The sequence below is a fragment of the Limulus polyphemus genome, unplaced genomic scaffold (assembly GCF_000517525.1).
Source record: "Limulus polyphemus unplaced genomic scaffold, Limulus_polyphemus-2.1.2 Scaffold1283, whole genome shotgun sequence".
Classification (NCBI taxonomy): Eukaryota; Metazoa; Arthropoda; class Merostomata; order Xiphosura; family Limulidae; genus Limulus; species Limulus polyphemus.
In genome coordinates this window covers 145,129-161,463 of record NW_013666893.1, presented here as the reverse complement: position 1 = coordinate 161,463, position 16,335 = coordinate 145,129, and the positions used below count along the sequence as shown (strand labels likewise).

The 16,335-nt window shown below is 32.7% G+C and overlaps 1 protein-coding gene across 1 annotated transcript in view; it reads right to left on the bottom strand.

Moving 5' to 3' along the window:
• The window catches only part of LOC106462922 (G protein-coupled receptor kinase 1-like), a 76,660-nt gene that overhangs the window by 37,456 nt on the left and 22,869 nt on the right, over positions 1-16,335 (bottom strand). Inside the window, exons 4-7 of the mRNA XM_013922891.2 lie at positions 11,016-11,117; positions 10,592-10,666; positions 6,437-6,498; positions 6,101-6,152 (exon numbers count right to left, since the gene is read on the bottom strand). Of these exons, the coding sequence (XP_013778345.1) occupies positions 6,101-6,152; positions 6,437-6,498; positions 10,592-10,666; positions 11,016-11,117 (291 nt within the window). The remainder of the gene's footprint in view (positions 1-6,100; positions 6,153-6,436; positions 6,499-10,591; positions 10,667-11,015; positions 11,118-16,335) is intronic.

Sequence of the window (16,335 nt, the reverse complement as noted above, 5' to 3'; positions counted from 1 at the left end):
AGACCCAAACAAAAATTCATTTTTGAATAGTTACTTTTATCTTTAATATCCCGCCCCAAATGTACGTTACAATAAGAATGATTGTAACAAATATTTAATGAGGAAATTTTTATTCTTGCATGTTTTCTCCAGAATTTATTACATTTGCTTATATTGCGATACAAAACATGCATACAGTGATACGAAGTAACCATTTAAGCTGAGCACAAAAAAGGTATAAAAAGTTCTTACACCCAGTTAACAGACCATAGCACATTGTTACAGGATAATCTTGGTAGACTTACTTGTTAAGAATAGTTCAAATAATTTGATTGAATCTAATATTTTCAGTGTTTTAAATTATACGTTACAGTTCTTGTTGTGTTTAATCTAATGTTTTCAGTGTTTTAAATTATACATTACAGCTCTTGTTGTGTTCAATCTAATATTTTCAGTGTTTTAAAATTATACGTTACAGCTCTTGTTGTGTTCAATCTAATATTTTCAGTGTTTTAAATTATACGTTACAACTCTTTTTGTGTTTAATCTAATGTTTTCAGTGTCTTAAAATTATACGTTACAGCTCTTGTTGTGTTTAATCTAATGTTTTCAGTGTTTTAAAATTATACGTTACAACTCTTGTTGTGTTTAATCTAATGTTTTCAGTGTCTTAAAATTATACGTTACAGCTCTTGTTGTGTTTAATCTAATGTTTTCAGTGTTTTAAAATTATACGTTACAGCTCTTGTTGTGTTCAATCTAATATTTTCAGTGTTTTAAATTATACGTTACAACTCTTGTTGTGTTTAATCTAATGTTTTCAGTGTTTTAAAATTATACGTTACAACTCTTGTTGTGTTTAATCTAATGTTTTCAGTGTCTTAAAATTATACGTTACAGTTCCTGTTGTGTTCAATCTAATATTTTCAGTGTTTTAAAATTATGCATTACAGTTCCTGTTGTGGATGCAAAGTTGTGCACAGTCCGTATGGACCATATGGATTTGGAGAAAATCAGAAATGCTGTGGAAGAACTCTATTACTTTGAATTTGTTCTTGGTAAGTGTGATTAACTAAGTAAGTCTGGTTATTTTCAGTCCAGATGTAATGCAGAGTTCTGTTGTATTCAGCTTGAGTAAAAGAGAACAAAGAGGTCATCCTTCTAAGGTTAAAGGTAATAGGGCATTTTGTACCATAATCAGAGTGAAGTTTTATCTTTTAGTGTTTCTTCCATAACACACTTAACAAACTATATCTCATAAATAATTGTATTTCTATTATTGCTATTCACATTTCATCAGGATATAAGTAGCTTAACCCTATGTGCATGGCTAATGTACATGTCTTGTGATGTTGTGTTCAACCATTGTGCTGTGATTTGAGTCCTGTTGAACCATTGTACAATAATTTCTTGAGTCGTGGTCAACCACTGTGCAAAAATATATCAGCCATTATGCTTTAATATGTTGTTTAATATGCTCAACTGTTGTGCCATAATTTGTTGAGGCATTCTCGACCATTGTGCCATAATTTCTTGAATTGTGGTCAACCATTGTGCCATAATTTGTTGAGTTGTGTTCAATCTTTGTGCTATAATTTGTTGAGTTGTGTTCAATCTTTGTGCTATAATTTGTTGAGCTGTGTTCAACCATTGTGCTATAATTTGTTGAGTTGTGTTCAACCATTGTGCTATAATTTGTTGAGTTGTGTTCAACCATTGTTCAAAACTTTGTTCAGCTGTGTCTTTGTACGATAATTTGTTGAACCATTCTCAACCATTTTGCTATAATTTGTTGAGGCATTCTTAACCATTGTGCTATACTTTGTTGAGGCATTCTCGACCATTTTTATATAATTTGTTGAGGCATTCTCGACTATTTTGCTATAATTTGTTGAGGCATTCTTGACTATTTTGCTACAAAAACAAATTATATCAAAATGGTCGAGAATGCCCCAACAAATTATATCAAAATGGTCGAGAATACCTCAACAAATTATATCAAAATGGTCGAGAATACCTCAACAAATTATATCAAAATGGTCGAGAATGCCTCAACAAATTATATCAAAATGGTTAAGAATGCCTCAACAAATTGTAGCAGAATGGTTGAGAATGCCTAAACAAATTGTAGCAAAATGGTCGAGAATGCCTAAACAAATTGTAGCAAAATGGTCGAGAATGCCTAAACAAATTGTAGCAAAATAGTCGAGAATGCCTCAACAAATATATGTATATAGATTATTGCTATTTTGAAATAAGATCTTAAACTTATTTTTCTTCAAACATAGAACTGTAAATTAAAAATAAACAATTATCTCTTCTAGTTACAATCTTTGTACTTAGTTGCTGCTTGGCGTAGGTTGCTAAAAATTTTGCATGGGCAGGATATGAGGAGACTAAAGACATACCCTATCTCCTTGAAATATTGGTTCAAAAGAAATAAATGGTGTCCAAGCCCGTTAAAATGGCTGAGAAAGCCACTAGAGGGACATTCTGAGCTTCCAAATGGTTATTCATGTCATATATAGAAGTAAGTGTATACAAGGAAAGAGGTGGGTGGGGGTGCCACTGTGTTTGATTTATTACATGAGCAATATCATAGCAAAAAGAGATAATAAGAGGCTCTTATTTTATATTATAGCTTGTCAATATCGGTAATTTGAGTTTCTAATTCGTTTGAAACTACATACTTAGTATTTTGACTTCACAAACATCTAATTTGAACCAGAGCTGCATTCAACATAGCACATGACACCCAAATATTGATGTTTATCTGTGTTTTTAATATTTACTTTTAAAATAAGAAATTGAGTAATGTATATTACTAAAATTTGAATTATAATCTACAGTTTGATACTAAACTTATTGGTATAAATTCATGAAAGAATTTTGAATGCGAGTCAACAAACGAGATGACATGGCCTTTCACCCGCAAACAATCTCGAAAGGGTTAAATGTACTTCTAGTACCTTTTTCAACAAATTTCTTAAATGACTACAAAATTTGTTCATTAAAACCCTTTGTCCAACTTTGCTACATCCAGTTTTCCAAAAGATTTTAGGTAAATTAAGTAATAAATAGTATTTCATGCATCTTTTAATTGATTCTTACAAGCTAGCTTTCTTGCAAAAGGGTTAAAATATCCAATCCCATTTTCTTAACCCATTGACTGCAGCTGCTCTCATTGGATGCACAATGTTTGCGAGCTGTACACCATATATGACAAACTCGCATTCAACTGCTGGAGGCAGACTGTAGCAAATAAACTTTCAATGGGTTAAGACTGTCGCTGCAGCTTTTTTCAAACAAAAGTATAATTTCAAATTAACAAATTTATAAATGTGAGTTGTCCAACGAAGTTATTTTTTGCTTAATCATCTTTCTAGCTTTTCTCCTAGATCTATTTCACACAGATCGTTATTAATGTCACCCAAACCACTCTTGATATAACTAAATAAAGATATTAACTGACAAAACACCAGTGATTTCAAAGTTCCGTTTATTTCTTCCAGCTGATTATGCATTTTGATGTCTCAAGAAATTATAGCACAATGGTTGAGAATGCCTCAACAAATTATAGCAAAATGTTTGAGAATGCCTCAACAAATTATATCAAAATGGCCGAGAATGGCTCAACAAATTATAGCAAAATGTTTGAGAATGGCTCAACAAATTACAGCAAAATGGTTGAGAATGCCTCAACAATTTATATCAAAATGGCCGAGAATGCCTCGACTAGTATTTTGTAAAATACAGTCACATTTCAATTATTATACATTAGACTAAAACACAGCCAAGACAAATTACTTTGTACAGACCAAAGGTCATCTTTATGTTATTTGATACGGTAACATGAGCCGAATTGTTGTAACTTCTGTATTGTTAGCCAGGCACGGGTGAAAGGTCAATATAATAAAAATAATAATAAATATATATATAAATGTATAATGTTATGAGATTTAAGCTATTTCATCTAAACATCTATGTTTTCTTGTTATAATTTGTGTTTATTCTAGAATGAAAGATGCATAATTTATGTTTATTTCCTAATTTTTTATGGTGGTTGCGGGATTGGTCAAATTTACCGAACCCGTACAGAGATTAATTACTGGAAATAACAGATAAAATATTAAGTTTTTTCTTAAGAAATGTTTGATAACTATTTGGACATTATAAAGATTTTGCATGTGAAATTTTGAAATTTTCTGATGCATAAAAGTATTTTTAATGTTAAGATGAAAAATTACTTTGCATGATAGATATGCAAGATGTGAAAAGAAAAAAAAGGCATGAGAGAAACATTGCTTTACAAACCTTAAGACTTAATAAAAATATTATATATTTTACATATGAAAGCATTGTAATATTTACTGATAAACTGCCAAATTTCATTAACATTTGCTCACTAATTTAAAAGTTATAGCATGAAAACTATAACATGCACAAAATGGTTACGATGTCGATACCAGGGACTGAGCCCAGGTTGAAAGAGTTAAGGGAAAGATGAAACATGAAACTCAAGGAAATTGGTTCAAATGGAGGTAAAGTAAGGGACCTGAGCCAATACAGCATCCCGACCTATAAGGTGCCAACAACAAAGAAACCATGTATGTAACACCAGAGCTGAAGACAACATACAGGCTAAAGTGGAAGAAAGAAGGGCAAGGGTATCTCCAGAAAACCCCTCAGGATTTCTGTGGAGAGCCTCAGATAGGAGATGTGTGGAAGAAAGATACTGTAATAGATGTGTAAGTGTAAGATGCAAGCAAGAATATTTGACATGCGTGAGACTGACAGATGATTTGGGAGCTGCCCCCATATAGGCAATAAAGAACCTAACACCTGCTGGTCTAAAAATGGATAGTCAGCACGATTGTAGGAAAGTGCAAACTGATCTAAAGTTTGCAGAGGTCTTGGCATCCTAACCCCCTCACTTAATTGCAAGCCAAAATGATTAGCATGATCCCGCATATCAGGTGAGGGAGGAAAAACCAAAAAGGGTTGGGAAGATTGTTCATGTAGTAAGGAAAGATGAGATGCATAAGAAATAGGGAAAAGGGATAAAAGGTCACAAACTTGAGACACAATATCTAAAGATCACATTAGGCCTAGTAGACTCATCGGGTTAAGAATGGGAAGGAATGGCAAAATCTGGAGGTAGAAAAGACGATCAAAGTCCTCATCAGCCTGCACAGGATCACCCTGTTCTGGAGGAGACTGGTGCGATGTCCGGGGACAAAGGTTGTCCCATGTAACAATCAATCTCCTGGTGTATAAAAGCAGATAAATCCAACCCCCAAAGTAGTAACGGTAACTTCAGAATTCAATGCACAGAAGGGTTCATCAAATTCGAGTGCAGAAAATAAGGTGAGTAGAATTAACCAATAAATATTAATAAAAGAAACAGGCTGAATGAAAGTTAATTAATTTAAAAATGAGATTACTTCGTGACTAACAAAGTCGAATGTGAAGCATTAAATAAACAAAAGACCACATCTGAACACAAGCGCTGCCAAACTTCGAAGTGATAGTTCAGTAGAGGAGTGTAGACAGCATCACATGAGCATGTCATGCTCCTATTGGTGAGGAGGTAATGCATGATGATTTGCAATGAGAGACACATTGGAATCTTGTAATTCCAATAGGGGGGAGCAGAAGGCTTGTGGTAAGTACAGTATTGAAAAAAATATTTATTGTTCTTTTTAATAACTGATTTAGTTCATTGATATATTTATTATATTTACCATCTAATTTTCAAGTTACATACACACTATAGCAGTTTTTTTAAGGCAGAGCATATGAGGTGGTTCATGGGAAATTAATAAAAACATATTTATTTATTTTTTATTTTCATCTGAAATAACTTGGTGAGTTTTAATGGGACAAAACAGTGAAACAAGTAAACCAAAGAGCTACTTAAATACTTGATTTCAGTTCTAGATTCTTATACTAAAAGGATGTGATGGCTTAGAGAATCTAAATAATGAAAGAAGCAAATGAATAAGCCTGAATCAAACTAATCTGAATATTTAGTTTTAAGTTCTTACACTGACAGGACATGTGGGTTTAGAGAATCCTAAATAATGAAACACACAAATGAATAGGGCTGAATCAAACTGACCTGGATATTTAGTTCTAGATTTTTCCACTGACAGAACCTGGTATATTTTTCACTGAAAGGAATAAAAAAACAAAAAAACATTTAATTCTTATTTCACCACAAAACAACTGTTTGTACAATGTTTATAAACAAATAATATGCATAACCATACCTAACATATCGTATGATCAATACTGTTTTCTGAAACTGCTTTTAACTATGTTTATTCAAATGTGAAGGAAAACTGTTATAATGAAGATTTACTTTACTCAAACATGTTAGTTTTATACATTAAATTCAATAATTTCTTTCAATATAGTGCATGAAAGTTTTACCCATCCACAATGTTATCCTTACCTTTCTACAAATTTTCTAAATACGTCTCCACGTAGATGGCTAAAAACCTCTTCTATGTACGGCTATGGAAGACAAGAGAAGTATAATTTTTGAAAAACTAAACATAAGGACAAACTGATAAAACTATACGTGTTAAAATTACATAACTTGATCAAGACAGGGTGGAGTTTTGCAAATAAAAAATGGGATCCCCTGCCCTTACTTCAGTAAACTTTGATCACCAAACTTTCCTCCTCACCATTAAAGAAAAACAACTGCACATTACACTACAATAGATAGCATTTAGAAAAAAGGCCTAGATTACAATGAACTTAAAAATCGTTTTTTTTTATCTTTAAATTTGTTTCTCAAAAAATTGTAATCCTCTGATTACTTTTAATAGGTATGATGTTAATGGCTCATTACTTTATTAGCATACCAAATATTTTAATAACATCATTCTTTATAATCTGAGATTGAGTTTTTAAAAAATTTTTAATGTCATCAAAAGATAGACAGTAGCTTTTATATATTAGATATATGAAAATTTATGATATGTTAAGATTACATCTCCATCCCAAGGCCATGCATATAGCTCCAGCTATCCAACATAGTAATAAACAACTCTAGACAGCAGGAGTCCAGGGCCTCACTAACATAATTTTATTACCCAAACCTTGACCTATAACACCCCAGAAGAAATTGTTGAAGTATACCCAATTTATCTATTTCACAAAGTTGTTTTACTCAAGTGACTCTGTATTAAGTGGAAGATTTCACAAATCCACCAATATTTCATGTGTACTAAAACTTATCTTTCTAATTGCATCATATAACCTAAAAATTATGATTTAAGTGCCAAAAGAAGATGAAGCACCCAAAAACAATAGATCTAAGGTTTATGATAAAAATTCTATCACAAATCAATTTCAAGTACCATTATTAGTTATGCCTAATGGCAACAGATTTGAGGGAAGAAAAGAAAGAAAGATGTTTTTTCCAAAAAAATAATAATAAAACTGTAAAACTTCATGAAAACCTATTAAAAACATACAAATTATGGTCACTAACCCATAGCTTACATGTTTTTAAAAACTCATCAAGATCTTTGAAATGTCTACATCAAGCTAAGTATATGCATAAACTAAAATGTAAAATGATCTAAGAAAGTGGAATTCAAGCCAGCCTTGATGACTGTTTGAAGTAATATATACATACTTAAGACAACAATATCAGGTTATAGTTTTGCTGCTAAACGACACAGACGAATGGAGCATTACCAAAAACAAGTGGATTAGACGAATATTTTAAGCATTTTAATTAAAATCATATTACTTAAACAACTGAATAAGCAGAAACACATTTTTATTTTTGTGTACCTGAGAATGTTTTAGCATAAAATCAGAAGCCAGTGGTGAACATGAGGGCCATGAACAAGAACTAATTCCCATCATGTGTTAATGTCATGTAAGGGTAAAAAAAGTAACAGCTAAAAAGGTGTTGAAGCCATAAATTTAAATGCTGAAAAACAATGCATGTTTTAAAGCAAGCAAACCAATATTATGTAGTTTGCAGCAGCTTGAGGGTGAAGAATGACCTAAAGAGACATTAACAAACAAATTGGCAGAAGAAATATAAATGTAAAGAAACAAGAGCTTTCCAGACATCACAGCAGTTGTGTGACAAAAGGGAAGAGAGACCTACTATTAAACCACAAGTCACTTGAAAAGTATGGAAACATGCTGGCACTATTTACAATTGATAGAAGAACATAGTAGCTTTCACAAAATCTTATTACAGTAAGTAAGGAAAAGAAAGATTAGCATGAAATATAATATGGTTCAGAGATAGGTTATGATATCTTAAAAATTATTTCAGCATTTAAGAAATAAGATTTCAAGATAGGTTATGCCACCTATACCTTTTCACTTCCTTAAACAATTTGAACACAAAATTATGTTTAAGAGCATGAGACAAAAACATTAACAGTTACCCTGAAGCACTGATAAACTAAGCATTAACCAATGACAAGAATAGTCCACTTGTCAGTTTTCCTAATGAGCAAGTGAAAAAAAATAAAAAATTAATGCACCTGAATCATGTAATGTTAACTGCTCAAATTTAATCTTCCTGGAATCATATATTAAACTTGTTATCATAAATGCTCTTGAAAAAATTACTGCTTTCAAAAACTCAGAAGTTTCTGGTATATGACATAAGTCTCAAATTTAAATCCTTTGTGTTATGCTTACATCAATAACTAATCAATTCAGATTTACAATTCCTCTATCTATCTATATATATATATAAAAAATTCCCTTAGTGTAAGTATTATTCATTTATTTATTTTGTGGGTGAATATTTCATGGTTTAGTTTTTTTCATAACAAGAAAGTTAAAAGCAATTATTTTAAAGGAGATAGTTATGACAAGTTTGGTTACGTAACTCAGTAAGAGTTGTACATTGTGTTTGTAATTCCTTGATGTAGAGGCTATTGTATGTTGTGTTTGCAATTCATTGGTGTTGAGGATATAGAAAATTCTAGAGGCCTCAGTGATAAACATATAAATAGTGGAAACCAAATGAGCAGAAGAGGAGAAAATTAAAATCAAATGAAAGAGAAGTTCAGTAAGAGAAAAGTTAAAAAAATGTGAAGTTAGCCATCATGGGAGTGAATAACCTTAACAGTTGACATTTGAAAGTGAAATTAACAGTTTAATAGAGATAAGGAGAATAATCTGTCTTGTTAAAGTGTTCTAAACTAATTTAACCTGTCAGTGTGGACCTTTGACAGAAAGAAAACAATTATCAGAAGTTCAGGATACAACTATGGTAACCCATGAGGCAATGTAAGTAAATTATTCACCAATACTATTGTGATAAAAGTAGAGAAAAATAGTTTGGCTTGTCAACTGTATTTCGAAGCAATTAAATCAGCCTAAGTGGACTTTTGATAAGAAGAAGAGAACTTTATAGTGTATAAGATATAACTGTGATCTCCACAGTGTAAATAATTGTTTTACATATGTTCTACTTGTTTTGAATATAATTATTTTAAAACAAGTGTAGTGCATACTGTCTGTTTATTGTTTGATTTATCACCAACAAGTTACAGACACCTACTGTAGAAGAATCCTTAGCCCACACCCATATATACACACACATATATATATATATATATATATATATATACTTAAAACCCTGACATATACACTGTATTACAAAAGAATTTCAAAATCTAATTCACAAATTTTATTTATAAAATAAATATTGTACTCTGAAACCATATATATTTATTATAAACAAATATTAAAATTAATTTTAATGGGCTACTTTAATAAAAACCTATTGTTATACATAATCAAAGTAATTAGCAAAAAATAATGTACCCTGGCATGTTAACAATATTTTGATCTGAATTCTTTTAATGAAGAAAATTATTAATGCATATGATCTTAAATACTTCATTTTTTAAAGAAAATTAAGATAACAGGAAAATTATCTTTAATGCCCATTTTACTTGATATTGTCAGAAATGTCACATTATAAAACAGAGAATTAAAAAGAATCCAAGATTTCATTTTCTATCTTGGAATCAACAAGCCAACCATAACATGTTTGCTTCCACATAATAAATTAAGTATAAATAAAATTATACATTCAAAAGGTGCCAAGGAGCAGCCACAAACTCACATGACACAAGAGAAATTTGGCTTTGAAACATAATTGTCTGTGACCTACAGGTGTGTCACGAGGAGGTGGGGCACAAGGCAGCCAATGTGTTAAAGAAATTTTCTCTTGGATATTCTACATCTAAATATAATTATATACAAAGCTACAGGCACTGAGTATACCCTAAAAAAAGCACAATACAGTGTAAAACTATTTTTAAAAAACTATTAAAATCTGAGCTGTCACATTAAACTTGTTAACTTAACAATGCCAAAATTTTTTTTTTTGCTTATTGGCCTTTAAACTAAGCAACTTTACTACTGTATTACTTTTTAATATGTGTTAGGTAAGACTTGTAAACTTTACCTTTAAGTTAATAATTCATAAATTTATACAAATCTCTTCTTTGTAGAGAATAGTGTATTATAATCTCACAAAACTAAAAACTGTTTAGATTAATTCAATTTAAAGATGTCACATCTATATTCTTGAAAAAGTTCTCACCTGAAATAAATTAACGGGAACTTCATTTTTCATGAGGTATTTCTGGACATGACTAATAGCTTCTTTGGAGTAATTCTTCAAACAAATTGAATCGAGAAGTTAATATCAAAGTTTTTCATTCCCAAATATATGTATGTATAATATATAACAGTATAAATAAACAGATTTCTAAGACTATAATTCTAGGGAAAACTTGAATCAATAATTGTAGTATATTAAAAGTTGTTACAAATACCAAATTCTATGATTCATTACCCAAACACCAGTGTACACCTAAAAGTCTGGGGTGATATATCTGTTAAATGCACCAGCCTTTAAACTTCTTTTAAATCATACTTTACTGTTGTTGCACATTTTGAAGACAACATAAACATGACATTTATTATAATACTAGGTCACCCTTAAAGCAGATCCTAACGCTTACATGGGAATGAGACAAAAGCTCCTTCATGATAAAGTTATCATAGATCTTCCTTGCTGCATCCCTTCTTTCTTCTACTGTATCTAGCTTTTCATAGCTTTTAATCTAAAATAAAAAGTAACCACACATCAGTATTTAGTAGAAATGTATACGTGTTGCATATATTAAAAAACTGAAGTAACTATCAAAAATATCAGCAAAAAAAAACAAAAAACACAATTATTATAACAACATATATTAACATATTTCATGACTCAATCACATTTTATCAAATCTATAGTCATTATATACCTATTTTACCATAATGGATTCTTATTAAGAAGTTAGCACACAGGTTCACATACAAAAGTTGTATGGTTTTCAAACAAGACCCAAAACTCAAGCATTTTCTATTAGGAACTCAAGAGGAAAAGCAGAAGACTTTTGAAACGTCATCCTCTATACTTATGTTTCTACAACAGGCAGTTTCCATCTATTCAAATAAGTTTCATCATAAATACTCTGCCTAAACAATCTATCAAAGAACAGTTCACTATTCTTTGTCAAGAGAAGAATACTGAACTATCGAAAGCGCAAAAGTTTTGGGTCTCGTTTGAAAACCATTAGTATAATAGACATAGTATGTATATGTGTATCTATCTATGTATGTGACTATAATAATAAATACAATGTAGCCCCATCTATTGAATGGACCACAAACAAATATCCATAAAAAAAAATGTCATACTTTGGGTATTCAAGATTCAGACAATTAGAAAAATAACTACAGTATGTACAACAACCATTTCTTTATCACAGAATACAAGTTTAAATAAAAGAACTCTCCTCACAACAAGAACACGCCTTTCACTAGGACTGTACATGAGGGTTTGATTTTTTCTTTATTGGTGTTGTAAATATAGTATTAAAAAAATGGAGTTATTAAAAACTTATTTTTTCAATAAAGGGTACACTTTTAATATATAAAAACATTACAGGAGGTATGAATACTATGATTAGTAATTACTAGCATAAACAGCTGCCAATACTGCTAGTAAGAGTAATAGAAGGAAAATGTTAACTGCAAAAATGCTATTCACCTCTTCACAAAACAAACAGCTAGAATCCCACGATGATAAAATGGTGGATGGTCTGGGGTAGATAAAGAGATGACATCCTTCCTAAAATTATGACATCAGTAAGGAAAAAAACCCATGGAATGTGTCACCCACTAAGGCAAGGGTTAGTCTAGTGAGGTACCACTCAGTGGTAGAGTGCATCCTTCTCATGCAGGGAGTCTCTTTGTCCAATAAATGTTGTTAAGCAAACTATACTCTAAAAAGAATCTTCTGCATGGTGCCAAAGTGTTGTAGAAGTAGGCAATATAGAAGTTTGTTCAACTAGCCATTTTACCTTTGGTAGTTGGCATAGCACATATGTGTAGTTTGACTAGAGCAATAACCATAGCTGTACAGTACTACAGAAATATTTACCAGACCTACATTCCATCAAGAACATGATACCCATCTGGTTAGCATAATCACCAGGAATTGTCTGGTTCTCAGGGTAGGGAGTGCCCTGTACTACATTTGTAGGTAAACACTCCAGTTCTACCTCCGATCAATGGGTGCATCCACTCAGTCTCATACCAATGAGATTACAACAACCCAAAAAGAAAATCTTGATAGTGACCTCTCTGGTTTGGTCCTGCTTTTTTTTTCCTGTAGTTTGAGTTGGAAGGATATATATATATACATACACACACACACACACTGCAGTGGGCACTGAGCAGGGGTAAATGGGCTTAACACTTTCTGTTATCTCCATTCGATATAGATTCCAAGAGAGAGAAGTGGGTTCCACTGTCTCCATACTATAAATATATAATAACAGAAATGGTAAGAAGTAGAAGAGGAGGATAGGTATATACAAAGCAATTGAACCACTCCTGACTCAGAGCATCCACTGCTAGAGTCTGGTGTTAGAGTCCAAAAAAGTAGTATCTAGGTGTTGAGGAAAGTTGAAAAGGCAGCGATGATAGGACCCCCAAAGTGTTAGCAAATCCACTAACAACAACAGAGGATAGAGAAACCACTCTGTGAGAAAGATCTCATATAGTCAAGATAGTGGATCCACCACCAGGACCTCAGCTCCTGAAACAATATAGACCAGTAATCAAACATAATGATCGTGGGCTAAAAAAAAGCAAGGAAAACAGAGGCCCAGGAGTGTCTTCTTTCAGTGTATTAAAGAAATGAAAAAGGGCATGTCTGAATTGATCATGATAAGAAGACCAGACAGGCAAACCACAATATGATGGCAAGCTTGCTGAGCAGCCAACATTTGAGGACATTAATATAGAGAATGGAACTGGGTCAGGTGTCCAGTACTGCACCCCACCTAAAGAGAGGCATCAGTTGACAGGTTTAACTTGTAGGTTTGGCTGTTGTCAACCACAAACTATATAATGTTTCACCTACACTACATCCACCACAGGTATGGAAATGCAAATATTTGATCATTATTAGCCTCCAGACTTAATACTGAGCTACTGGAGTCACTGAACAAATGTAAGTCCAGGTGAGGCAGGGGATAGGGGGATGCCCAAAGTTGTTTGGTCTTGAGTGAGCCACCACAACAGTAAAAGGTAAAAACAAAGAAGGGAGACATGCACGAGAAGATAGTGGATCTCTGGATAGATTTTCATTGGTCAGCCAAAATCCACTGAAGGGGACATGCACAACTGAGAAGAACAAGGGATTCAAAAGAATAAAAAGAGCCCCCCCCCCTCCAAAAAGAAATCAAATCCTCTCATGCATTACAATAAGGAGGCACAAGTACCTTAGTATCAGAAGCTTCATGCTTTGAAGGTATAAAGGTAAAGGCTGAGCCTAACTGCATATGAATTGAGAAAGACTCACAAGTGAATGAGCTACTGGATAGGAGTCAAGAATGACTTGGAGAGCTGAACCAGCCAACCTAGAGAAGATGGGACATCACAATTGCATTCTGTGTTGGATGGGGCAGGAAGAAACCAAAAATATCCACAAAGTAGTGGAATAATCAGTCTAAGGAATGTAATTCCAAGCAAAAGTTCAATGAACCCAACTGAAACATACAAGGCTGTAGCCAATCCAAAAGGAAGAGCTGTGAATGAAATGTTTGACTGCTGTGGATAAACCAATGTAGGCCAAAGGCTAATGAACAAATTGGGATGTGGAGAAAATATCTGAAACAGTAATCCTGGTCTTCTACATCCCTGGAGAGTACCAACCAACCTCAGAGTAAGAAAATCATCCATCTTGAACTGAGGAATGAACAAAGTTGGTTCAAGTTGAACAACTCTATGACAGATCGATAATATCCCATTTTCATAGGAATAGAAAAAAATGGGAGTAGAACCCTACAGTGGGGTCAAGAAATTGTCCCATGGGAATATAATCATCATAACATACTGATTACATTTGTTCTCAATACTGTGAATTTTTCATACATGACTCAGGCTATACTCCAGGATCATGGATGGGAACACCTCTACATAATCTCACTGCCCATGTAGAGAAAAGATATATATAATGCTTAAGTTAGCTTATTCAACAGTAAAAAGATAGTTAGGAATACCCAAATTGAGATTCGGATATTTACATAAATCTAAGGTTCTGACACTTTTGAAATTTTAAGATCAATTAGTTGTTTTTCATGAAATTGAATCAAGTAATTTATTGACCATTTTGATTTCAACATTAGAAAACATGACAAAAGTACAGAATAGTCAAAACTACAAAGTAGAGACAATCTATTGAATATATTGTACCCTATTCTAGAAACATGTGTGCATGAATTTGTTCGTGATTTAGCAGGTCAATTTGTGTTGTAATTATGTGAACAACTGTTAAAAATGCAATCCAGCATATACGACTTACACTTGTCATAAGTCATGTGATACATAAGTATTACCATAATTACTCAATATAACTGGATATATAATCATTTAAAGGTTTGTTTGTGTGTTCAGGGATAAACTTTCACATTCAAACAAAATATTTCTTTCTATTTAGGAGTAGAAATTATTACAGATTTTACGATTTTTAAAATATAACTCGAATGGAAATCAAATCAGATCTGATTATCTGAGTAATCATCACAGCTCTATGCAACTCTGATGGATGACCAACTCTATAGTCCTGTCAAAGTGTGCCACATAATTGTACAATATATGTACTGAGTAAAGGCTTCCAGTACTATAAGCAGATTTGCTGCTTAACCCTGAAAACAACAAAGAATTATGCATACAACCTGCACGTTTAAGAATTTGAATTCAATTTATACTTGATTTTTGCATGGTTTATGCAATATTCTTGAGAGCCTTGAGAAAGTGACTTTACCATTATATAAAATAAAACTCTAGCTTAGTTTTTACATACAGTATTCATACTAAGTTGACTGTATTACTATGCATAAACTTTTGCAAGTTCAAAAACATTAGTTTCCCTCAGTGCCACTTCAGCAATGCACCTTCCAAGTAGCCCACAATAAAAGTTCATTTATGCAAAATATTAGATGCTTTTTTTCTCAATGAAAAATCCCAAAAAACTTATATATCAAAACAAAACATTTATTAAATGAAATAGTCTCGATTCTTATCGATGATGCTTTTCCATCTTAAAGTCAGGTTGTTAATGCCCTGATTATAGAAATCATTTGGCTCTAAAGCAAAAAATATGTCGATGTCCTCTTTAACACCTTCTACATTTGCATAAGTTTTCCCATTAAGATGGTGTTGCAGGGAATGAAAAAGATAGTAATCTGATGGTGCCATATCTGGGGAATATGGTGGGTGAGGGAGAACTTCCCAATCCAAATCCATAATCTTGTGTTGCATCAAACGTGCCACATGTGGACATGCATTGTCGTTGAGAAGAAGAACACCTTTCCGACTGACGAGTGAAGGGCATTTCTGATGAAGGGCTTGATTTAAATGTTCCAGTTGCTGATTGTAGATCTCTACATTCACAGTTCGCTGTGGATTGAGGAGTTCGAAATGAATTACTCCATTGATTTTCCACCAAATGCAAAGCATCACTCTCTGCAGATGGAGTCCAGGTTTTGGGGTCGGAAGTGGTTTTTGTCTAGGACTGAGCCATTGTTTTTGGCATCTAATATTTGCTTAGAGAATCCATTTTTCCTCACTGGTGACAATTCTGTCCAAAAATGGTTCATGCACATTATGCGCCTGAAGAGACAAAGCAACGTTCACGCGTTGGAAACGATGATCATCGGAAAGTTCGTGAGGCACCCAAGCGCCTTCTTTATGGAGTTTTCCCATATTCCTTAAATGTTTATG